Raw genomic sequence first — 27150 nt, 5'->3', positions numbered from 1 at the left:
TGAACTTCCATACCTACTCACTGAAAGAACACATCCTCAACCTTGCACTCAAGCAAAAATCCCTGGCAGGGGTGGGTTTTACCTTTCAAATTCGATCCGACCTGTCGAGGGTTACCCTTGAGAGACAGTGGGAGTTAGGTAGCAGAATGGAGGCTTTTAGAAAGCTTGGTGCATCTGTTCAGATGGGGTTTCCTGCCTCCCTCAAAATTATGATCAATAACAAAATGCACAATATTCGTACAGTACAGGCTGCGGGCGATCTTCTGAGGTCCTTGGGGGGGGGGGGGGGGGTTGTTAAGGGCGGTCCTGCCCTTCTTGAGACCTTGTTCTCATTACCTTATTATCTTTGTCTTTGATCTCATTTGGAATCATTAATGTAATTTCCCTCTACCTTTTTCCTCTATTTTTCTTGTCCTTAAACAGATTTCATTTACTTCTTTCTGTTTTGTTAGCAAGTTTTTACGTGTTCATGGGCAAGTACAGTTTAACTTGGATAGACTTGGAGGAAAATAATCTATAAGTGGGAAATTTAAAAAAAAAGGAAGGGGTAAAAAAAAATAATAATGGGAAAAAAGGAAAGGAGGAAAGGGAAACAAAAGAGTAAAGAAAAGAAAAAGGGAAGGAAAAGGGGGAAAAGAAACGGAAAGAAAACGGGAAAGAAAGGGGAGGAGAGGAAGGAAAAAAAATGGGGTCTCTTTCATAAAGGAATTTGCGAGGATTGCTGCTTTATAACTATACTATAGCACTTAGTTAGCGGCGCCCTGTGTGGGCTCGGTAGAGGGCTGGGAGTACCACAAACCGGGTTTGATCCGGTTAGGTAGAATCAGGGTTCCTCATGCGTGTGGGGGGGGGGTGCTTGGGTCAGGGTTTGGGTGTGGGTGTGAGTGGGGGGGGAGGGCACATAAGCGAAATAGATCCTCATCTTTGTATTGGTTGCAGACATGTCCTTTTTTCATAATGTTGGATAACTTGGCTAAGAATTGTAAGCTTTTTCCTTATAGATTTTATTGCCATGAGCGACCTTAAGATTCTCTCCTGGAATGTTAATGGCCTGCGCACCAAGCCTAGGGCAAATAGAATCTTACAATATCTGCGCGATTCTGATGCTCAGGTCATTATTCTCCAGGAGACCCACTTGGTGGAGAGCGAGATACTTGCTTTGGTTAAAAATAACAGGTGGATAGACATATCCGTTTGCACCTCCCAGTCGCTTAATGTGAGAGGTGTATCCATTTTTTTTAAGAAAGCTATTACCACTAGATTGGTTAGTCAGCTGGTAGATCCGGCTGGCAGATGGGCAATTGCTATGGTAGAGATAGGGGGTCTTCGAATAACACTGGTAGAATATTATGGGCCTAATAGAGATGACCCTTCAGTATTGGAATCTTTATTTTCACAGCTTTTGCACTTCCCTGAACCTACTATTATCGCAGGGGATTTTAACATCGTGCTTGATTACGCTCTGGATAAAACGCCATCGAGTCGACAACAAGTCCTCTCTAAATCTAGAGCGCTACTACTTAACTTTATGCAGCAATATGGGTACATTGATATCTGGCGGGTAAGGGCAGGTCAGCAAACTGTTTTTTCCTTTCGGAATTTTAAATACCACCACCAGTCTAGGATCGATTTTCTTTTTGACGAGTCGCAATTTGCAAGGCTCCATAAAGAATGTTAGTTATCTCCCTTCTCATTTGTCGGACCATTCTGCAGTAAAGTTAGATCTTGCAGGCATTGTGCAGCTCCCTAATAGATCATGGTCTTTTGATCGCATTTTTCTTTCATCATTGGATGATGTTGCTTATCTAAAATTGGAGACACGTGAATTTATGCAACTTAACATCACTACAGCATCTACGAACACTGTATGGGATGCGTTCAAATGTTTCCTGCGTGGAGCGATTAAAAACAAGGTCATATTTCGTAGAAAGCAGTATACCCAGGAAGTAGCTTCTATCGAAGCCAATCTTTTATTAGCGCAGGCAGAATTCGATCTCAGTAGTAGTAGTAATAATTCTAGTCTTAAAAAAGGCTAAAAAAGAGAAATTGCTGGAGCTCAAAACGCAATTGGCTTCGGTTTTAAGGCAACGCCTGCTTCGCAGATGGGAAGCTAGCAAACTGGCCCAATTTGAATTTGGTGAAGGGGCTGGCAAATTGCTCGCTTGGAAGTCCAGAACTGACCAGGTTCGTAACACAATTTATTCTATCAATTCTGGCTCTGGGTCCTTAACGTCGGATGCAGAAATTAGAACGGCATTTAAAGATTTATTTCAGGAGATCTATCAAGAGGATAAGGACATCTCCCCAGAGTGCATTAGAGAGTGGCTAAACAATATATCTTTGCCCTCGCTCTCGTCAGATCAAAGAGCTTTTCTAGATATGCCAGTTACGGAGGAAGAGGTGGTAGCCGTAATCTGCGGATGTAAGAGTGGCAAGGCGGCAGGGCCAGATGGCCTACCAGTTGAAATATATAAGAAGCTGGTGGAAGAGATTTCTCCTTTTCTTGTTTTGCTTTTTAACCAAATACTACAGGAAGGGGCACTTCCTCCTAGCTCCTGGAATAACGCCTCTATCACTTTGATACTCAAGTCTGGCAAGCCCCCCATAGAGTGCGGATCATATCGTCCAATTTCCATTCTCAATGCCGACTATAAAATCTTTGCCTCTCTTTTGGCTATGAGACTGGGTAAGGTTGCTCCGGATATCCTACATCTTAACCAGAAGGGTTTTGTAAAGGGTCGCCAGCTCTTTGAATTAACCTATGATCTGGTGGGAGCTATAGATATTGCTACTGCTAACTCTTTACCATTTGCTATCCTCACGTTGGACGCCACCAAGGCATTCGACAGAGTCAACTGGTTGTACCTGTCGGGCGCCTTGGCCAAGTTCAACGTGGGTGAAGGTTTCTGCAGAGCCATACGACTTCTATATCAGAGTCCATCGGCATCTGTTCTGGTTAATGGGGGCCTATCCGAGTCCTTTAACATCACAAGAGGAACGCGGCAGGGCTGCTCTCTATCTCCCTTGCTTTTCGATCTCTATATTGAGCCCTTTGCTCAGGTATTACGGGATAATGATACCATCAAGCCCTTTAAGTTCAAAGCATGGGAGAAGAAGGTGGCCCTGTATGCGGACAACGTTATGATCTTAACATCATACATCAGTACTGCCTTTCCCACTGCCATCAAGCTAGCCCTTGAATTTGGGAATGTTTCGGGGTACGAGTTGAATGCCTCAAAAACCGAAATTATGGCTTGGAATACGGATATGACTGGATTCACCGTACCACTTAGCACAAGCTTGAGATATTTGGGGCTAAGAATCGTTAAAGACCTTAAGTTAATTGCGTCTACTAATCTATCTGTGGTAGCTAAAGAATGTCGGAAACTAATGGATGCTTGGGGACACCTCTCCTTGTCAGTTCTGGGACGTGCAAATCTGGTCAAAATGTCTATATTGCCAAAATTCACGTTTTTATTTAATACAATTCCACTATATTTCGATAAACTTTCTTTGACCAAGTTACAGGCCAACATTAGTTCATTTATCTGGAAAAAAAAGAATGTCAGGATTGCATGGAAAAAAATCAGGCGGCGTCGTGAGAAGGGGGGATTGGCAGGACCTGATCTACAGATCTACGCATGGGCTTTCCAGTTATCCCATGCCCGCATGCTCTTAAAAATGCCATCTGATCAGGGGGTAGGGACAATGTTTTTGACTATGTTGGAGGTTGAAGGAATTGGGCAGTCTGGTTTTGTATTTAAGTTTGATGATCCGAAGTACTTTAAGAAGGTTAAACTCAAGGTGTTACAGAGTTTTGCCAAAACTTGGTTTAACATCAGGTCATCGATTAAATTGGGGTACTATTCAGACAGAGCACCCATTTGGGATTTACCGGTGCCCCCGGCCTGGTCGAAGGATGCACTATCAGCCCCATTGAAAGAGGCGGGCATATCAGTTTGGGGGCACCTGTTTACTGAAGGGGTGTTGCTTCCTTGGGAATTCTTGAGTAATAAAATAGGTCCCAATTTTTCTAGATTTAAATTTCTTCAAATATCAAGCTGGGCACAGGCTCGTCATAGTCAAAATCCTCGTTGTAAGAATTTTCTTGTTGGGGGCAGTAGTCAACTGGTATCTCTTTTATTGGACAAACCACCTGTCTTAAAAGAGATCTCCCTGTGGTATAACTCAATACTTGAGGAGCTTGACGGGGAATTTAATCTACCTGAACAACTCTGGGGCCCTGTGATATCTAGCTGTAATCTGCATGATTTTTGGATAAAATCCTGCACAGTAATGTGGGACGTAGTTAAGCCAGCTTGTCTTCGAAGAAATCACTTATTTACTATACATAGGGCATACTACTCCTCACAGAGGCTGTCCAAGTTTTCTAGAGGTGCTCAGGTGTCTTGTCCCCGATGCGGTTTTGTATCTGCTTCTGACCCCCATATGCCCCCAACTGTCATCCTATTGGGACGCCATTGGCAAGAATCTTACATCTTCCTTGGGTTTTCCAGTCATTATAGATCTCAAGCTAGTAGTCTTCGGAATTCTTGACTTGGTTCAGAGTCCAGTCAATAATCTTATTTTTTACTGTATGCTGGCAGCACGTAGGGAAATTTGTAAACGTTGGAAAGAAGCTGATCCCCCTACTTTATCTGACTGTTGTTTATCAATCTTTCAAATCTCGAAACTTGATCTGGCCAGGACTGGAAATCCTAGGAAAAGAGCTTTTTGGTTGTTGCTAGATTGGATTGTGTAAGCAGCGTTTTTTTTTTGTTTTTTTTTTAATTTTCTTTTTTTTCTTTTTTCCCCAGTCCAATGATTATCTCGCCATGACACAATAGTTTTGCTACTTTACCTAGCTTCTACCTGCCTAAATGGTCAGTTCTGGCAGCATTGGCAGTTGCCGGCTTAACAACTTGGCTCCGGGCTGTACATGATATTGGCTATTGCTATAGGGCTGGGCCCTCCTCGATCAGCCGCCATCCCTTACCAGTTTTATCACTGAGTCTGCTTGCCTTCTATCTCATAAGCCCGCGTTGCCTTGCTTGTACAGCTTGGCCTTTGCAGTCATGACATAGATGAGGACAGAAAAAAAAATTCATGGGCTCCTGGTTGTCCGTATGTGGAGCCTCGGGATAGATAGCCCAGCACATGCACAATTGCAGTAATTTCTCTCTGATTGGCAACAAGTAGTGCCTCTGGGTGAGTTCACCTAAAAAACCTTTCATTTTTCCTTGTGGAGTCCTGCGGGGATCTTCACTGAGCCATACGATGTTCAACCTATGTGTAACACCTTTGGCTACACATTTAAAATAATTGAGTTTATCATTAGCATCCCATGCTGATGACATTCACATTGTAGTCTCACTCTGTGATTGCAACTATAGTGACATATTCGGGAACTGCATAAGTGCAGTAAGTAAATGGATGGACTGCAATTGCTTCAAACTAAATTAATCTAAGATGGAGGTTATTCCGTTTTGTAAATAACTCGCCTTTTTGGTCCCCAGCACGGTGGCCATCTGATCTCTGATCACTTCCTACACCGGTTTTGACGGCAAAAAATATTGGGATGCTACTAGACAAATAACTGAAATATAAATATCAAGTGAATAAGGTCACTTCATCCTTCTTCCACGCTCTCAGAGTGATAAAAATACAGAAATGTAAACCCCTTGATCTCTTGGTCATTGCTCCTGTCTAGGGAAGACTGGAATATTGTAACCGTTTTTACTTGGATCTGCCCAAGGGTCCTCTAGATAAATTGCAAACTCTCCAGAATGCTGCTGCTCGGTTCCTGTCAGCGAAAGCGGCCATCAGTAAACTACTGCCAGTTAGGCTAGCATAGTTATCTTCAAGACTCTATGCACGGCCTATAAGAACCTACATGGGCAGGGCCCTTCTTATTTTCAGAAAAATCTGAGGTGGTACATGCCCGGTATGACTGTCATCCAGTTCCACTAAACACTTGATGGTGCCATCCTTCAAACGCTCCTCCTGGAGTGGCAGAAGTTTCTTTAGATCCACAGCACTACATTGGAACGGTCTTCCTTATGAACTTAAAACAGCTGTCTCTCTATCTTAAGAAAAATTTTGAAAACTAGGTTTTTCAGCCAGCAATATAATAACTGAATCCCACTGTTCCTGGTTTTGCATAGCACCAAGACTCCTCCGGGCAATCGTTCGCGCTTTATAAATCCTCTCAATTATTCCTTCAATACCACTTCTGATCTGTTCTGAGCTGGTTTCATCATGTGTTGTGGGATTTGGTCTTGCGCCTTCTCCCCTTTCCTCCGGATGAGACCCGGAGCGATCTTACTCAGTTACTTCATGATCGCTGACAAGCAGGTGAATTGCTGATTCGATGTAGCATGTATACCACAGATTCGGGCGAGCCATGGCTCTTTCAGTGGCACTTCATCAGCCTGCATGGCTATGCACCTCTGGTTTTTCGGAGGCTGTCCAATCCACCTTGGTGGACATGCCTTTCGATGGTTAACATCTGTTCGGCACACACGCTGATTTTGTTTTACACTGTTTACGGGACAGTCAGGGTGGAGCAGACTCTTAAACACTGCTTTGCTGTACTGTATGCCCCTATCTTTCCACCTGTACTGAGCTTGTACGAGGTATGGCCTCCTTGATTTCTTTCGTATGTGAGCCGTTCTAGGGCAGTGCACTTTTTTCTTTCAGACGTCACCTACGGGTAATACCCGGTGAGGTGCTCCTGTCTCCTGCAGGTTTTTTATTTATTACTTCTTAAATGGTCAGTGACAGGTTATGGTGTCCGTTATTTAGGACACATATTGTTTCATAGCCCTATTGGGTTTCGATACCTGTTGATGCAAGATGTTCTTTTGCTTTTCTACCCAGGTTCTCATTGGGTTATTTTGCTTGTATTGCTTGTATTGTGCGGATGCACTGTGGCCTTGTTCCCTGTCCTACATGGTATTTCGTCTGTGTGTGTGTAACAGACATTCCTACTTGTGTTTCTGGCACTTTGGTACCCCTCATCAGAGACTTCAAATTGTGTCATTTAGTAAGATGGTGCAAGGGGTTTCTACTTGCTTCTCCCCTCCCTCCCCCTAATTTTGTTGAGTGTATTCTCCTCAATAGCCAAAACTTCTTTCTTACACTCTATCTGGTACCCTTTCTTTCCTAGTGCACGCAAGGGAGGAGGGTATAATTCCTATCCTAGGCGGTGTTCCTTCTTTAGTCTCTATCAGGCGTTAGCACTCCTTGTGCTAGTTCTTGCTATACACGGGCAAGAAGGACTCCACCATTTCTGTTACATTCAAGATTCCTTGTGGACATACCTTGTCCGTATCTTAGAATGGGTGGAATACTCTACAGACTCTTCTATGCCACTACATGGACCATTTATAATGTGCTTCTGCCATGCACAAAGCTGTTTGTTGCTTTACACTTTTGGGAAATGTTTTTGTTCTTTCATGGGAACATTTCCATGACACTTACGATACCAGCCCCAGCATTTGGTTACTGGTCTGGTTGTTTTTCAGATGTTGTCTTCTACCCCTCTTAGGGGTTTTTGGTGGTTTCTCTTCTTGCGTTTATTCTTGAATGTGTGTTCCTTGACCACCCTCTCTTCGGTTTGGTTCGTAAGAAAGTTTGCTGATCCTTTCGGATTCTTTTCTGGAGAGTTTTCTTCTTTTCCCTTGAACTAATGAGTATGGAAAATGGCGATCTTGGGTGACTCCAGGATCCTCACTCATGATGTCAAATGAATTGTTGGCTGTGCACAGGTTATCTGATGAAGATTTCTTTTTGCTTGTGGATTTTTCTCTATCTCTCCTTTCCTTCTCCTCCTTGGAAGAGGCAGGGTTCTTCTCCACCATGGTCATGGTATGCTAAAGGTTTTTTGCTGTGTTTAGATTATACCTTCTGGCCATTTTATGGGTCCTGTCTTCTATTGAGACATTTCTTAGGTCTTCCACACTTGTTATGCTGCATGTACTATCACTCCATCTGCTGTTTTAGTTATTTATAGTGATCCTTGGTCTTGGACCTCCACTTGTGGCGTTTAGACTTCCACAACTATTTACTCTGTCTTTTATACGCTGCTTCAGTCCGGTCCCTTTTTAGGTTTCACCTGCACAACGTGTGCGCTGTGCTTGTGAAATATAATGTTTTTAGTATAAATCTTAAAAGGGGCTTAGATCCCACCTCCTCGCTTTTCATTGGTTCCTGGTCTAGCTGCTCACTTTTCCTCCATTTCTATTGGCTGTAGCATGTTTCCTGCATTTACCAATGCTTGATTCTCGACTACTTCTCTTATCAGTTTCCTGAGCCCGAAATACTGTTAACATCCGCTTTGGCGGAACGATTCCTTACAAAGATTTGCCTCTTTCTGCTTTTTTGTCTTGTCGCAGATTTATATAGCGCAATTTATCACACCGAGAGATCGTGATTTGCCCAGAATCACAGGAAGTTGCGCCTCCGAACCGGGGTCCTCAACTCCTGATTCAACAGGTCTGGCCGCTGCGTCATATCCTCTCCACTCTTGTGATAACTTGTTTCCAATGATATTATTTTATGGACTGTGTTGATGTACAGATTGTTTACATGCATTCACGGGACACATAAACAAATTCTTTCTGATTGTTTGTTTTTCAATGTATGCCTTTTGTTTACTTTTCTGTGTAGTTTGTCTGGGAATGTCATTTGCACCCGAAGCAGATTATTATGATGTGATACATCTGCGAAAACACAGCGCTAAACTCAAAAAAAAAAAAAATGTAAAATAAGCTTGTCTTACAATGTGCGTCCTGCATTACTGACAACCCTTTGTGAGTTAGCTTTAGTGTTATTGCAGCTCAAATTGTATCTCACTGTGCCCTTTGATAACCCTCATTGCTTTTAAATGTCACTTTCATCATATCACAGCTCTCTTGCACGTTTGGCGAGAGCATGGGGCCGAGTCAGTCAACTTTCGGCAAGGAGCCAATGTCTTTTTAGCTGTTCCCTTGTGTAACCTGCTTTCTACTTCCACTTTCTCTTTTCCAGCTCTTTTGCATGGTTAGGGAGAGCATGGGGCTGAGTCCGTCTAGCTTTGGCATGGTACTGATGTTGTTTGAGCTTTATTTCAGTTCCTATTTTTACCTCGCTGTTTTCAAATGTTACCTTCATCTTTTCCTGGCTCTCTTCAGCACCGGTAGTATTCATAGAGATGTGGAATTCCTATTGCCCAATGCCCAGGACATATTGTTTGGGTCAAGGGCAACACGTTTTCATGTGTATTTTGTCCTTGGGACAAGTAGGCCCAACCCCCTACAGCACAGACCCTTTGGCAGCCAGTGTGCACATTATGGATCAGATTGGGCACTGTGTGCAGTTAAGGTAATATTTTTGTACATATGTTAATGCTGTTCAAACTTGTATTTATGACTCCTTAATGGAAAGCCTTTATTATTAGGTAACGCGCTCTAAATAAATGTTGTAAGCTCTGACTGCACTACTGACAGTGGTTCCAGTATAAAAATGTGTACACACGTTTTCAAAGTTTAGCAATATGAGGCTATGTATAATGCTCTCTGATTTGATGCAAATATTTGCAGAAGCTTGAAAGCAAGATTGATGGTTCTTTGCTTTCCATATAAAATGTTCGTTAAAAAAAATGAAAACAGGAAAAAAAAAACATTTCACTAAACTACTGTAAAATTTCAGGTACCATTTCTTTGCAGCATCATTTATTAACGTGTTGATGCATTCTAGTATTTCCCCAAAAATATTCATAATGGAAAATCAGTGTAACCAGTTTCAATAAGATTATTGGAAACAAAATAAACAAGCATTGGCATAGCCAGTAGGTCTGAAATTGGTGGTCAGCGTTTTAGTTTTGTCAATATGTGACTTGTTTTGGCATGGTTTTTGTAAAACTTTATTGGTGTGAGAGCTGCCGGGCTCTCACCATTATAACAGACATTGGCAAAAGTAAAAAAGCACACACCTATAGAAATTACATATATGAGAGGGTCTTATTTGCATCAAAATTATGGTTAGTGCTCTAAATAACTAAAATGAGGACATATTTTCTGAGTTTTCAAATAGCGACAAAGCACTTTTAAATATTTGTTATATTTGTTTTTTTATCCAGTTGACCACTTGATTGAATGTTGCACTTAGGAGAGAGGATGTGGTGTTACTTCCAGAGCTGCAAACTTTGCAACTGGGGAACCAGGTTGGAGTTTCTGCTTCAGCTCAACATTCTGTGATTCTGGTCAAATCACTTAATCTCCCCATGTCTACAACCAAAATGAATTTGATCTTGTGTGATGTAACCAATGCTCATGTAAAGCCCTCCAATACCTGACAAGTCTGCACTATATAAAACTGCAAAAACACAAGAAATAAGTGTTTTGCACACTTCTGTCATTGGGCTACATGTGGGCTACATCTAGGTGATATTTGTGCTGCATTTGGGATCTTTTGTATCTGGTGGCCATCTTGGGAGATTTATTTGTTATGAAGTTTCCTAATTTCCTCATTTACTGCAGTCTCCTCAGTAGGAAATGCTTTCAGTTTTTTACTTTGATTCCATCAAGAAGGTATTCACACATTTGCCATAAATTCTGAATGTTCGCACTCTAGTTGCTCATTAGATCACTGTAGTAAAGCTACTGCTCACCAGGAAAGTCTGCTGCTGGTATTCAAACTGCATGTTTCACTCTGCATGTCAGAATTGTTTTATGAAATAGAAGAGGATTTGAGAAGTCAACATGTGCCCTAATTTTTCTTTCTGCAGCACTAATCATACTTTCTATGGCAAAATGAACCCCCTAATTCTGTTCCTTTTTAAAATAAATGTTTTAAGAGTTACCACTTTATTCCAATCAAGATGGCTTCAGGTGTGCAATACGTTTGTCATAAGTAGGGCTGTTAGCGCTCTAGTTGTTCTTTATAACACTCTGGGAAGCTTCAGTAGAACACAAAGGAATCAACTGACAGTCTCTGCCCTTGTTGGATGTACATGTTTTACTGAGAATGTCAGACTTCATTCTCACATGACTGAGAAAAAGATAATGTGAATTTACAGAAAATATGCTCTCAGTTTAGCTTATAGATCACCTTCCAAACCTCTGTGGGAAAAGCATGAGAAAATATTTTCTCTCAAACATGATTAATTATATCACAGCAGAAGGCTTTTTCACATGGTAAAATCACCTTAGAACACACCACAATTCCAACAAGCATTGGCATATCCAATAGGTCTCGCCTTTGGGACCTTATAAGTGTTTAGCCATGTAACAGTTGCATAACTAAACACTTATAAGGTCCCAAAAGCGAGACCTATTGGCTATGCCAAGCGGCCGTGAAAGTGATCGCGATCAAACGCAAAAGTGAAAGTGATCGCGATCAAACATCAAAGCGGCCGTGCGGTCGCTAAAGTGAAAGTAATCGCGGTAAAAGTGGCGCGCGCGCCCGCGCACATGCACTGTAGCCCTAGTCTGGCCTGGTAGCACTTTTTGGAGCCCTTTCAATAAGTCTCGCCAGACCAGCGCATGCGCTGGGTCAGGCGAGACCTAAAAATGAGTATGGTACCATCAACAAATGATTTATAATGTAACTAAAGTCTTAAAACCTTCTATTAACTGCAATGCTTTTTAATGAGGTGCTATCATGTATATTGGTCCCAAGATGGCTGCCAATACTTCTTGGATGAAGTGCTGACAGCCAATCAGATCTCACGATGAGATGTGTGGTTATGCTCCGCCCAGATATATATTTGATTTTGATTTTCTCAGGAACTACTGAACGGATTTACACCATTTAAGCAAAAGGCACGACTCTGAACCAAGGTCTACCTTTCTGCCAAATTTGGTGTAATTCCGTTTAGCAGGTCGGGCTGTAGCTGCGGCTAAAGGTCCTGTGGGAAATTGCATGGGGAAAACACGTTTTGGGACCCCCTTTTTATCTCATCCCCCGCTACACGAATCACTTTCAGGATGGGAGCGGACCAGAGCTGGCCAAAAGCTTTGAAAATTTCCTGAAGATTCGTCAACAAGTGCCAAAGTTATTCCAAATAGAATATTGCAGATTTCCTACGGAAAATAGGTCCTAACTATAACTACCTACTGGCGACCGCCAGTAGGTAATATATACGCGTAACGGAATGGAGATGCCTTTGCGCTGCTAAACCTTTGATTAAAACGCTCCTATTCCGGTATTGGGCCTCATGTGTTTTCTTGATGGATGTCAAATGGACGGGCTGCTCCGTGCCCAGTTGTTCCGAGGCCGCCCTGTAGGGTCAAGGGCTCCTTTGCTCGTAGGCTGTTTTTGGATAACTAATCTGGATCATGACTCACTCGCCATTGCAATCCTAGCCAACGAAGTTATTTTAACGAAAATACAGTGGCTGCAGGAAGGGATTCAGAGAGAGGGGGGATACCTCTCATTCTGATCGTGCTGGGGCATTATCGCAGGCACACCTGAAATAATAGCATCAAGCCATGAGATATCAATGTGACGGCGTGAGTAATGAAACCCACTATTATTGAAAATGCACTGAATAAGAATGGATATTTGAAAGAGAAATATTATCTATTAAGATTCCATGTAAACTAAGACAATCAGTGCAATGCATCATGGGGACTGTATTTTAAAAGGATTGTCACGCGATTTTGAAACTTTAAAGCGCGCACGTAAGCTATATGCAAATTATTGTCTCCACCTGTGAATAAGGCAGTAAGACGCCGAAACGCGTAAGGGAATGGAGATGCCTTTGCGCTGCTAAACCTGTGATTAAAACACTCCTATTCCGGTATTGGGCCTCATGTGTTTTCTTGAGGGATGTCAAGTGGACGCGCTGCTCCGTGCCCGTTGTTCCGAGGCCGCCCTGTAGGGTCAAGGGCTCCTTTGCTCTGAGGCTGTTTTTGGATATATATGTATATATATATGCCTTTTATATATATTTTTTTTATACATCCTTTGTATAGGTGTCTCTATAAACAGTCATGTTATGCTACCTTTCTAGGAGGGAGTGCATTTTTGCTTATGTTGCTGTGCTTTTCCACATGTCCTGGAGGGACCTTCACTTGTTTGTTGCTTTGCTGTTGCTAATCCTTCTTACTCTGTGGGTTCTATGTTGAATAGTCCAAGAGGGGTCAAACCACAAGTGGTTTATGCTCATATTGTTATTATTGTTCCCACTTCTTTTCTTAAAGCATTGATTGGTGCTCTCTACATCACATGATTCTACGGCACAAAGCTTTGGCTCATTGGTATTGGCTATTGTCCTTGGCCTTCAGCCCTGTCCACTAATAGTCCGGCTACCATTGGAGGAACTCTGTAGTATTATGATTATATGAAGTGTTCTTTCCAGCACCTCTTCATTCTTTTGCCATGGTGTATTTTCATGTTTTTCCATAGTTTCGGACTTCGGCTCCGTAAGGTTTTCCTCACCTACCTTCCTGACAGCCAGTCACTCTCTCTTATAATAGGCCAGCTAGTCCTACTCGGAGATATTTAGTGGGATCAGTTTGCACATCCTCCTCCAGAGATGGTATTGCTTGGGTATCTAATTCAAAGGTAATGAATCTGTTGCTAGATGTCTCTATCAGACGAATAGGTTACTTAATTTTGGTAACACTATATATGGTAGATACAGGATCTAGCCGCAGATTCCTTACCGACCCATCCATCCTCCCCACTCTGCGAACTGGTTGATTCTTTTGTCTACCAGATCCCTTTCTGAGCACTCTTGTGCCTTTCATTAGGTTTTATTTAAATAAATAAATAACATTTTTAAAAAACATTTTATCAAAAGAAGATTCTTTTTGGGCACACTGTTTCCATAAGCAATTTCCATGAGTGACTATGCGTTTTTTTGCATGGAAAATAGTCCCAAAAGAAATTGACGTGAGCGCATCAGGGGAGGGCTTATATGGACTCTGTTGTGTCACATCTGGTGGACGGTGTCAGTAAGAAGTCGCATGACGCCCTCTATCGACGCACGTACTGCTGTTATAAAAACAAAAAAAAAAAATCCAGATTCAGTCTGGCGCCTGGGATAATTCAAAGAATTCATAGGTAAGGAATCTGCTGCGGGATCCTATCTCTGCCAGATAATGCGTTTCCCAAGGTAAGTAACTTATTCTTCAGTTCCAGATACCACAATCAGAAATGCTACTTTCTGTTTGTTCAAGCATAGACTATATGCTTTCACATACTTTTCAGCAGTTTGTAAAATTTCTCCAAACATAAAGTATATGCACTCCTGCTATACCAAATGCAAGAATCATAAAGCATGTTTTCAATATAGCGCTACTTAGTTCTGGCGTGTTAAAACAAGCATTTGCAATGCAACCGGTCTTGCTTTTGGGAACTTATGTTTTTAGCTATGCAGCATATTCTCCTGGGTACTAAGAAGGAGAAGAAAGAAATCAACAGTACAAGAGTTTGCAAAGACTGCAACAGCAGAACAAAGTTTGAGAGCATACCCAGTTGGATCAGTAAATTTAGTCCTTGTACGGCAAAGAAACATACAATTACATTTATTACCACTTGTAGGTCAGACTATGGACATCAGATTTCAGCTAACGGGCAAAACCAGAGTAACCTAAGTTATTACACCCAGTCTGGAATGTTATAGGGATGAAACGCATGTTTTGGTTATTAACGGCCACCAAGACTAAAGAGGTCGAATAAATGCGTCCACGGACTGTGTTACAGTGCAGGTTACGGAAGTTGGATAGGATAGCTCCTTCAGGACAGGACTTCAATGCCTACCTGCAGGAGAACAGATTGATAGGCTCAAAGCCAGAAGAATTGTGTGGTTAAGAAAAGGTTGGTTTGGGCTTACAAATTAGAAGTTTTATTTCATTCACGGTGCCTTTCCGCTGAACGGCAGAGGTATCCCTAGATCAGACCTAGTTAAGACTAAAAAAATGCTGCTGTGTGCAGTCAGATCTCTATACTGTCTCAAGACTGAAACCATGAGCTGACGAGGGATGTGAAACAAGTCCCTGCAGCCCTTGCGGTGGAGGGGGGAGGACAGATTTTCAGGAGCCACCTCCACCCTTTAGGGGGGCCAATTAAGCTCAAGGCCAAGTCGTATCAGTAAATTACAGGAGACTAAGTGTCCCTCTTCATATTCTGCAGGGGGGCAGCCATTATTTAGCATTAGGCCACTGGAACTGACCCTAAGTGCACTTGACAGACAAATCCTGAAGGACAGAGTTTATAGAAGAGTCCATATAAGTAGTAATAAATCTTTATTTGATTATGTATTATAATCCTAAAAGATAAAAAAACATAAAAGCCACATAAATACATCAAAAGCATTAAAAGAAAGACATATACTAAGCGTGCTTTAAAAGATAGTAGCAACAAGCACTAGTGTTATTGTGGCCACGCATCTTACAACGAGAGGCCCAGGATTTGTGGGAGGAGTAAATACTGAAGACTGAGAGTGAACCAAGCACAATTGTGTTTTCATTCTTTCCCTTCCATGTCCAAGTAGCTGCTTTGTGCAGGTTTATATTGTAAGTTTTTGTTGACAGACAGACGTGTCTACATAATTTTGCGTAAGTTGGTGTGACGTGCTGTACACATGGAAAGGTGTTTGAGAACCTCATGGGGCGGCAAACACTGTGCACGTTACAATACAACCCGGTACATCACATGCAATAATGTTTCTTGCAACAGTTTTACAGCCATAGATTGCACATTATCTTAAAAGTCTCATCCCACTATGTTCTTAAACCCCTGCATGAAAAAAGGACCTTTACTACTGATTGTTCCTCTTTGTTTGTTTCTCTGGACTGACTCCTTACCCTCCATTGTCTGCACTCCTCACTGTGAGTGCAGCAAGCTTCAAATTACATGCTGTTCTGCATTCTTCTCTATTATTGGTTTCATTGCATTCAGCGCAATGGTTGAAAGCACAATACCTCTGGACTAACCTCTAGCTTTGGATTCTGAAATAGCGTGTTATCCGATGTAAATCGCTTTAAGGCTTTGTCAAGAGAAGTGAAAACTATGTAAATGCAATCAAATTTTAATACAATACACAGTGCGATACTCTGATTGCTAAGGCATACGGTGGACAGTACGTCTGTGCATCTAGGGCAGTGGGTGTACTGTTCACTGTGAAATACAGGAAGGGATATTTAGTCCGTTCAAGTTGTGCGTTTGTCCCCGATGCATGTTGCTGGGAAATTTCAGAGGTCTGAATGCCAGTTCTCTGGGCTGCAAAGGTCTCTGTGGATGTTGTTACAGCTCAGGACATAGTTCCCTGCCACTATAACAGCAGGCAGTGTGCTACTCTCGAACAGCAAGAGCTGTTGTGTTCCTGGATCTGCTAGAATATAGTTTGCATTCCACTTTGAGAAAAAAGTTCAGGAGGACCGTGGTCAGTTCTGTCTTCTTACCTGTCCTCTTTTTGGTGGTGTTGTAGTTCCTTCTGCTCTTGATTTCCAAAGCGGGTGCGGTACAGCCCGGGTAATTCGACTGCACTCCGCTCCAGGCCCCACTCATACTCCACATTTTAGCCTAAACTTCCCTCCCTCTGCAGTCCAGAGGCTACCCATACGTTCCCCGGAAACCGGCAGACACAGAGTTAAAGCCACAAAAGACAGACTAAATTGTTAAGAGTAGCAATGCAAATATGACGGACATTTTTAAATGTGCTCTCATCTAATTTATTATGACCTGGAATATCCAACTGAACAGCATGCCTCTTTTTCTTTTATAATGCTAAATACGAGTAAGGTGCCCATGAAGTTTCTGGGCCTGTACCACGCCTCCGGCGGCTGGACTTGAAGCAGAGCCCCCGCCGGTCAATCCTTCTCACGAAAATGTGCCCTACCTATAACCAGGTGCAGCCACGCCTGGCTTCTGTTTGATGTCCTGTTTCTAGATTGAGCCCTGCCCACAACCAGGCAACTGCTGCCTGACTTTTGGCATGCATGCAAAATGTCTGCGCACTACTTTGCACTACTTTAAAAACAAGCATTTGCAATGCAATAGAACTCGCATTTAAGCGAGTCCTATTGCATTTTAAGAGGGAGTACAGGTGGGCAAAGAGGCACGAACGGGAGTGCCGGGGTGGTGGTGGTGTCCCCAGAATCATGGACTGCAGGAGGGGACGGGGGAGGCATGGAAACCAAATAGGGGCCGATTCACAGAACTAATCTGAGATACAATCCTAAACGTACTACTTTTGGTCAAAATCTTAACTTTATGACTTTCGGTATTCACAAAAGGCATTTAGTAGTAGAAAAGTTAGGAGTCCTAACTTTACTACTACTAAATGCCTTCTGTGAATACCCAAAGTAATAAGTTTAGGATTTTGTCTCAGATTAGTTCTGTGAATCTGCCCCATAGTGTTTACAGTAAAGGGGCCGATAGTCATGGAAGGACACAAATGACGACATGGTCATCAAGTGGAGGGACTAACAAGCCTATAACCAATGGGAAGGCTGTATTTAGGACCTAAGCCAATACAAAAGATGGGTGGAGAGTGGGTGGAGCTTACACGGAGCTTCCACGCTATAGCATATACTGCATGCCTCACAAAGCGAGCAGCGCATGTGCTGCAACGCTAGGCGAGACCTAAAAAGGAGTAGCAGTAAGAAAAATATACAGGTAACATGCATGGCATTTATGAACAAAAGAGCATTCTTTTCTCTTCATAATTAAACCGAACAACACGTGGCATTAGAAGAACACAATAAACAATAGAGAAGTATGCCATGCCTTTCTGAGCAGAAACATCCTGATGTTGCATGACTTTTATTGACTAGGCAACTGAGTGCGGCTCCCGCAGTATTGTTTATTCTGTTGTTTTGTTTTTTTTGTAGTTTCAGCTTCTTTCGTCGCAGACAAATGATCACTCGATTTTTCATGAATTTCTAATGTATGTATGTTTTTAAATGTTTTGTAGGATGATTTCCTTCTAATACATTATGACAAAGGTCCATGTCGAAATAAATTAGGCCACTCTCGGGCTTCTGTCATCTGGCACAGGACGCAGGTAAGCTCTGTCTGTGTTCTCAAACCAAATATGCTAATGACCAGTGCTAAAGGATTGGAAGTGTTTAGAGTGGTTTGTAAATTGATTTTGTTTCTTTTATAGTATTTCGTTTCAGGGTATCATCATGGGATTTTTTTTAATTACGTTTATAGAATGTAAACATCATTCTTAATTGCAGACGTTTTTATGTGGTTGTCTGTAGTTACCTAAGATGGCTTGTACTGCATGAGACATTTCTAATCTGCCACATATGGCACCACCAGCTAAAAGGTGTCATCTAGCCTGGATCCTTTGCCATCAGAGGGGAATTAATCAAATGTCTATACCGCAAGGGTGCCAAAGCCCACTCTTTAGACCTGTGCGTGACTCCTGTACCAAAACATTTTTAAAAAGTAATTTTATGCAGTGATTTATATCCCTGCTTGTTTTGGTTTCGGATACAGAATTGTCACCTAGTTAATACATAGAAGGGGTATGTGGGTCAACCCTTGCTCATGATTGGATGGCTTTAATGTCTCACAGTTCCATGCTCCTGATTCAGTGGCTTCTCTCCCTATTCTTTTTGTGCCGCCACGGAGCATTCCTTTGTTATCCTCCTTTTGCTTGGATGATCTGTATCCTTTCACTGCTACTTTTTAGGTTTTGCCTACTTTACACTGTCTGTTGTTGACAGTACTATAGCCTTATAGCCCGCCGTAGCGGGCTATACCGGCTATTAAAGGCCCGGTCCAGCTTCAGCTCGGGCCTTTAACAAGGGAGCGGGACTTTAATAGCCGGTATAGCCCAGCTACGAAGGGCTATAAGTCTGTTAGAACATTCTGCCACTAGAGGGCAGAATGTTCTAACAAATTAAACAAAGGCCTCTCGGAGCCGAGGGGATTGAAGTCTCCGCGGGCTCCGAGAGGCCTTTGTTCAAACAACATTGGAATGTTGCACTGCGGGCCTTTACCGGCCCGTAGAAGCTCGGAGCACTCCATTGTCTGCAATGGAGAGCTCCACATTCCAATGTTCTAATAATACTTATAGTGGGATTTGAGTCTGCTTACTGCAGATTGGGTTTCTTGTTACTGTCTTTTGATTGCTTTTTATTCAATGGCTTTCATTCCCGTTCTTGTCACTCTGCTGGAGCATAGTTCTATTGCCATCCTTTTCATTGGATCACATTCACTATGCTTTCACTTCTCACATTCAGGAAACTACCTTCATCTTTTTCTGCATCTTTTTCTCCATGAGAGTGCATGTGTTTTCTTGCTCTCTTCCTGATGCGGTGCTTCTTCCTTCAAATCCCTGCTCCAGGTCCAGCTACCTTCTTCCCAAACACCCAGCTTATTGGTTGCATCTCATACATCTCATTCAGTTTTTTTTCCAACTCTGACTTTCCTCGTACCCAACTCTCACCACATGCCCCGCTATTGCTCCCTCAATTCCCCTGCTCCCTGTTGCTGCTGGCTCCCCCTTTCCTCCACATTGACTACCCCTCACTCCTTCCTTTTACTCAAGCTACTTATTTATTTTTGATGACCTAGCTGCTGCAGTTTGCTGCCTGGCCTCTCCTTTCTTAAAAGGTGCTTTTAATTATTCTTATGCTTTCAGAAGGAGCAACCTTTAACATTTGCTCCTATGGAATGAACTCCGTGTATGTCTATGGGAAATATAGTTAAATAATTTGTAGCAGGACCTCAGCGACTGGAAAACGTACTCAGACGGGCTCATGGTCAGATAGCCATCCAGGCTAGGCCAAGTAAACCAGGCTACCTTTGTAATGGAAAGGATGCTCAGTTGGATAAATCTCAATTCTTTTTCTAGCAAGCATCTCAAGAACTCCAACTCGGATTGGTCAGAAGGCTTTTCTCACTGCAGTGGAGTGTGCGAGCAGGATGAATCGGAGAACTGCTCCACAGCCTTGGCTGCAGATGGTCATAGCTCTCTGTGGAAACAAATTCAGAAATTTAAAAAGATTTCAGTTGGTCGACATGCTTCCGATGGCTGTCGAAAACTGTTAGAATTGTACCCTGTTTTCTGATGGATTTTCAACCTTTTCCATTAAGGATAATGTAGGCAAGAGAAAGCAATCTTTTGACATGTGATACATCTATAAACAGGTGCCTGCTGGAGATAGAATATAGTATTTCTTCAGCACTCTAAATGTTGATTTAATATTAATCCACTGTAAACAAGAATTATCCTTTACTGGTAAATTGTGTTAGTAAGGAATGTTTTAATTCTCTTTATAGTTAATCATTCTTCTTTATTTTTTCTTTATTCTAGGTAGTGGGAATTTTCGCTGGATTTGGTCTACTGCTTTTAGTAGCATCGCCTTTTCTTTTACTTGCAACCCCATTTGTGCTGTGCTGCAAATGCAAATGTAGTAAAGGAGACGACGACCCCTTGCCCTCTTAGTTGAAGATAAAATGGGGGTTTTCACTACATCTTGCACTCCATAGTCTGTCCTATATTTTCACTCTAATTCTTGCATTGTGCCTATCAGACTTTGCATTATCAGGCTTTAAAGTGACACAGCTGCGCTGTAATTCTGCAAACTCTTATGACAAGTGCTGCAGAAACCCAGGTCAGAAGAATTTCAAAATTCAAACTTCACCCAAGGAAGACACCATAGCATGTTATGAAGTGGCATGCCAGATGGAAGTTAAAAGATTAGGAAGAATTCATTTATTGAAACGAACTTGAAAATGTGCTGTTAACATCCAAGATACCTATAAAAACTTTGAATCATATAAGATCAAATGATGTTTTTTCAAACATCAGTTTACTTTTTAATTTTGGTGTAAACATCACTAAGGGCTCTTTTTACACCTACTTTTTAATTTACGCATTTTTAAGCTCATGCATTTCTTGTCAATTACTGATCAACATATTTGATTCATTAACTTCAGTTGTTAATGTAGGCGATTGTGACATCTATGTAATGCATTTCCACCCAGTGCAAGAATTGCCCAGTGATTGTGAAGCCTGCCACAAGCTGTTAAACCAAATAAGTTCTCAGCGAAGTACTGTGCATAAAAGAAACATTTGGCACAGTGGCACACCAACATCCCCAGTTTGGCTACATTCCATTAGCCGTTCCCTGTTGGCTACCATCATTGTGGACTTCGTAAGCTTCCTTGCACTTTACATTGTTTTATTCTCTTAGGCAGACATTAACCTTGCAGGGTTTGTGCTGTTTTTTTCTGACTTGAGAACCTTATGATGTAATAATTGATTCCATATGCAGTTAGACGGGATGTCTGATTTAGAGATTAAATCTAAATCTGGAGAAACCACTCACCAGAAATGTTCTTAACTATAGGGATAGCAGAGGGGAGGCATTAAAACCAACCTCCTCTTACAGAACACCTTGGATTTTCTATTACCAACCAACTTAAAAACAGGCTCTTGGTCTACTGTTCAGGGAAAAGGCTGTTTGTTTTCCATGTAAACAAGATCTGATAATTATATCATAATCGGTTTTCTGGGAATGCACAGTAAAGGTGGTATTTTCTCCCATAAAACCATTGATTTTATCTTTTATTGAAAGAATGTTCAGGGGGATGCCACAGTGCATGAGTCCTTCTATCCTGGAGACAGTTTCCTGATAGCGAACTTCAAATAGTTCATTTGTTTGCATCAAGGAGGGCTAGCGGGCTATTGCTTTATGGCAGATTAACTGGGCCCTTTTTGTAAATTAGCTTTATAATACTGCCCTTCCAACTCAGTCTTTCGTCATCACGGAAACTGAGATTTGATCACGACCTAAGATGGTGCAGGATGTAGCTGCAGAGATCTATTTAGCTACGTCACTGGCCATGGGTGCAAATAAGTTACTTGTTAACTAGGTAGAATAAGAGGCACCAAACTTATTAGAAATGTTACTGTTGCATACATAAATATTGGAGATTCCTTGCACTTTGAATGGTTTTATTCTTTTAGGCAGGCGTTAACCTTGTGGCGGTTGTGCTGCTTTTTTCAGGCTTGAGAAACTTAATGCTGCAATCATTGATTCCACTCACAATTAACCACAGATGACAAACACATGTACTTGGTATCTGGTTTAGAGATGAAATCTAAGTCTGTAGAGTAATACACTTCAGGAATTTTCTTTGCCATAGGGACAGCAGGGTGGGGGTATTTAAACCAACCACCTCCTCCAGAACACCCAGAACCGTCCGCATAACCTGTTTCTGTTATGCTGACTAATATCAAGACTGAATGGGAGATATTTATTTGTGCCTATATGAAGGGTGATTACATGTCAATATTTCCCTTTGTTTTTTGACCACCTGCTATAGTAGATCAGTACATGATTGGTATTGTCAAGTTTTATATACTGCACATTTTTATTTACAGAGTTCTTTTTTTTTTTCTCACGGAGTGTACAAATTTTGCCCCAGCGGGTAATACAGTTTTTAAATTGTCTGCATATAAGGTTTTTTTTATTTCAGACTAGAGTAGTTGTTCAAAATATTCTCTCTTATGACTTGGAGACTTTAGAGTGACTTTTTCACATAAGGACGTTTGTGGTGGTTTCATCATCAATCATGTTTTTTCCGTTCCAGTTTATGCATTCAAGGAACGGACAATCTCACCTGTGGACTAAATTATTTCTGGTAAATGCTGATGGGTTGTTGTTTTTCCACTTGATAGAAACACTTGGAAAGTCAGGTTGAACTCATCATTGAGTAAAACAATTTCTGCAATATGCAATCAGGTCCATCTACTATTATAAACATCGAAGATCCTAACCAGTCGAGTGAAGAAAGATTTAGACTCTCTTCACCCTCATTGAAAGTATGTAGGCACTGATACAAACAAAACAAAAAATCACATAGCTTATGTCCCCTTCACATCCAGACCCTGGTGTGCTGTTATTATTGTGAATACACATAAAGATGCAGGTTACCCATGCTCTATTAGCCACGCCATGTCTTCAAAGCTTTTGAAAAGGCAGCAGTAATTGGCATTAATAGACCATAAGTGCAAATATTTGAAGCCCTGCAGTCTTGCTGGGAGAACCTATTTCAAGCACTTAGTCTAAATAGATCTACACTTGTCCACCACTAACATCACATTGGCCCTCTGTTACTCTACCTCTGCACTGTATTATGTTGAACTCTTAAAGGTCCGTCCAAAAAGAACACATTGACAATTGAGGCAGCCAAGCAGTACCATATATTTGTCAAACAGCTCACAGATACTATGTTAAGCAATATATTCATGGGTGGTTCCAACTGGATGGAGGTCTACTGCCTAAATCCAGACCTCATTTCAGTGGCTCCTGATTTAATCTTAGACTTTCTGCGTAGCATCAAAACCTTGTTCAACCCTCTCTACTCAAAGGGTTTTGCAAGTTTGGAAGAAAATATTGCTTGTGCAGTTGTTGTTTGCCATCCAGAGTGCCCGTCAGAGCTCAGAGTTCTTACAAGTTAACACAAGATCACATATTTTTCAAGGCTACACACACTTTTCAACCAGACCACTTGGCAGGCACCTGTTTCCTACTTGAAGAGGAGAGCTAAAGATTTTAATGTTAGGCCTAGCCATGCATTTAAACCAGTGTTCTAGATATAGCTTCCGTCTTTTCGCACAAGAGGAAAACCTGGTTAGAGATACCTATGTGATAGTTTAATGAGAGGCAGAAGAACACATCAGAATGCATATCCCATGTGATAATCTCTGTAATTCACAGATGTTCCTTGGCCTTGTCCAAAACAATTCAGTTTTTTCAGATCTCTTTTAGACACTATTGTCCATTGGCGAGTAGAACAAAACTGACACATAATTCCAAATTCAAAATGTTCCTGCTAAAAGGCACCTTTATGGATTTTTATGTTTCATTTTTGTGATCGGGGAAGGGAGACATACCAGTCCTATACTACTTAAGAAAGCAGAGCAGTAGAGACACTCCCTATTTTTATTGACCGAATTGTAGGCTGGTGCTTGGGCCCTCTCAGAGAAAATGTTTCTCATTACAGTTCATATTGTGTGAAAATACAGTATAAATCGATAGACACTTTGCCATTCCTCCCACATTCACACCAAAATAGGATTTGAACTAGCAATTTCTCAGTCTTCGCCTCCTTATTTAAAAGGTCTGTCCTATTAACCGGTGTGTGATAAACTAGAAAGCTAAATTTCAAGAATTGGCCACTGTGGATGGACTCTGAGTGATATGCCTTCATTATTTGTTGTTTAAATGGGCTAATTGTTTTCTCTCATAAACTCTGATGATAGGAGTACATTGAAGGCCCCAAAATATAAGGTCTATTAAATATTGCTTCAAATTTGCCTGATTCTGGTTTTCAAAACTGCTCCTGGAGTATTGTCTGTCCACTCTAAGCCCCTTTTGACTTGCTGGGTGTATGGCATGACCATATGCCTCTTTCTGCACTCGCTTAGCTTTTATTCCTGGTCCCGCAAGAGTCCCAATTTGTATACTTGCACAAAATGACTGTCATGGCATCTACTTGACCATTCTCCATAGGCTGTAAATAAATGTATGTGACTAAGGGGCCGATTACGATGTTGGTCTGTAAGCCGCCAACCAATTGTTGGAGGCTTACCGACCGACATGGTAGTTTTACAGTCCGATCCCCCAATTATGATGTAGGCGGTCTGTAAACCAGCCGGTCTTTCAGAAACCTTTAATAATCATAATCCCCAATGGGCAGCATTTCCGCCACCTGGATTATGATGACTGCTTTCAGCAGGCTTTTCATGTCTGGCTTTCTGACATGAAATGCCTGTCGGAAAGCGACTTTGGGAGCTCTAGCAGGACCCCCATTCCTCAGTGGCCTCTGTAAGGAGCCTGCCACGCTGGGCAGGGATTAACAGATGCGCCCATTTTGAAATGGGAGTTTGTGACCGCACCATGTACGGTCGCATTGTAATTGCCGTGTCGGGACCGCCGACCAGAGTTCAGTCGGTCCCGAGACTGTAACGGTGACATTGTAATGATGCCCTTAGTGTTTGCCTTTAAGAATGAAAATAGATATCAACATCCTCTCTTGCACTGTTGTTTTAGTAATGTCTTTAAAAAAATATATGTTCGAGGCAGGTGAGCTGTAGATCACATGCTTTGTATACTCCTGCTTTGGGTGTTGGGTCCGTATGTTTGCACTTTGTTTTTCTTCGAAGATGTCTTTCCAGACATGAGGTAGGTGACTCCTCCTTTCGGTGATAGTGCACATGGGCATCGACTCCACTGTTAGATTGTTTTTTCCGCCATCGGCTTTGGATGTGTATTGCTGTGCTCCGGTTTGGCACCGTTTCTCGGGTTCCCCTTGGTGCGCAATCCACTTACCCTCAACGGTATTGTTATTCAATCACATTTCCCATTCTCCGCTTATCGTATTGTACACAAAAAACACTTTTGATCGGAATCTTTGTGGATGCCTTTGGGCCTAGCCGCGTCGGGCCAGCTTGCAGTCGATGGAATAGACTCCATTTAAATTCTGTCCTCGGTGCCACGCCAAGTACCCGCGCACCGACTCGCACAAAGTGTACAACTTCTGTCTCTCCCCGGAGCACAACGGACAAGACTGTGACGCGTGTAGGTCCTTCCGATCCAAGAAGATGCTCCGTGGCTGTCTGGCTCGACGTCACGAAATGCAGCATCAACATAACTGCTCCATCCCAGACCTCTTCCGAGAAGATTCTGAACAAGACGCTGACCGCGCAAGGAGCCGTGGAAGATGACAAGCACATTTCCCTGTCTGAAGTCGAATCGGACATGGATGAAGACATTCCGCAGGGTCAGCGTTCCATGAGGAGCAATACCCCCCTGCCCCAGACTCTACCTCTGCCTAAAAAAGAGGCTCCGCTCCCGCCTCTGAATTCAGGACAAGGTCGGCACTGAGAAGGGAACCTGTTTCCAACGCCCCGCCTTTGGGCCCAGCACCAAAACAGATATTAAAGTCTTCCGGCTCGGGCCGAGTCAGCCCCATTCGAGCACCGAGCCGAATCCATCGGCATCGAAACCAAATCAGGTTTCGGTGACAATCTGTCTGCTACCAAAACCGAAAATTTATGTGGATCAGAGCACTTCAATGCCGAAAACACCGGCACTGAAAATATTAGCACCGAAACAAAAAACCACTCTGACTCCGTCAAAGGAGCATTGTTTCGACGTCCTGCGTTCAAGCACGGACCCGAAACAAAAGGACTGGTTATCAATCCCAAAACTGGACACATTCACGCAAAATTGCCATTGAAACGCAAAACAGAAACAGAGGACACTTACTATATCCCTCTTAAGAGGAAACATCTTGGGATTAACACCTCTCCTCCTCCTCTATCACCTTATTCCCCACCTAACCCAAATTTGTTAATAACACCCACAAATTCACCACCACCACAATCACCTGACAACCAGGATGACGGGGATGGGGATGCGGTAGACGACAATAGTCCTGATCCATGGGACGATTATAATACAGATCCTAACACGAATAATGATCCAGACTGCAAAACCTTCTCCGCCTGATGATAATGTAGGGTACATAGAGTTCATAAATAGGGCTGCTGAATATCATGGAGTTCAGCTTCATAAGGAGTCACTTGAGGAAGATTCACTCATACACTGCCTATGCTTAAGGGTATGCTTAAGCATGCGGATGACATTTTTAAGGATCCCGTTTGCGCAAGAATCCTTACACCAAGGGTAGATGAAAAAATATAAGTCTGCACCAACAGACCCAGCTTATATCAAGGGTCAGTTACCATTAGATTCCCTTGTGGTTTCTAATGCCCGTAAATGGGCAAACTCACAAACCTCTGGGGATGCCCCTCCTCCGGACAAGGAATCTAAATTAATAGATGCCTCAGGGAAAAGAGTGGCTGCACAGGCAGCCAATCACTGGCGTATTGCCAATACTCGGGCGCTTTTTGTTAGCTGACAAACACAAGGCTAAAGCACATGACCTGATTCAGGAAGGGAAACTAATCTCAAACACTTCCATTACATGCGCTTTAGATACGGCTGACCCTGCCGCTCGTTCAATCAACACCAGTGTCTTGCTACGTAGGCGTGCCTGGCTTAGAATTTCAGGGTTTAAATCTGAAGTCCAGGCTTTTATTTTAAATCTACCTTTTGATAAAGAGCATCTCTTTGGTCCTGTGGTAGACACTTCATTAGACAAGATGAAGAAGGACACTGA

General features: G+C 42.3%; 1 protein-coding gene across 2 annotated transcripts in view; it reads left to right on the top strand.

Annotated features, from left to right (window-relative positions):
- The window catches only part of RNF144A (ring finger protein 144A), a 109082-nt gene extending 82909 nt beyond the window's left edge, over positions 1–26173 (top strand). The window contains exons 7-8 of one of the 2 annotated variants that reach the window (XM_085610747.1): positions 17909–17998; positions 20267–26173. In XM_085610747.1, the coding sequence (XP_085466873.1) occupies positions 17909–17998; positions 20267–20398 (222 nt within the window). In that variant the 3' untranslated portion in view covers positions 20399–26173. The remainder of the gene's footprint in view (positions 1–17908; positions 17999–20266) is intronic. The other variant, XM_085610749.1, reaches the window with a different exon arrangement.
- Positions 26174–27150: the final 977 nt, after the last annotated feature.

Source organism: Triturus cristatus, chromosome 6, assembly GCF_964204655.1.
Source record: "Triturus cristatus chromosome 6, aTriCri1.1, whole genome shotgun sequence".
Lineage (NCBI taxonomy): Eukaryota > Metazoa > Chordata > Amphibia > Caudata > Salamandridae > Triturus > Triturus cristatus.
This window is presented reverse-complemented; position numbering and strand designations above follow the sequence as displayed.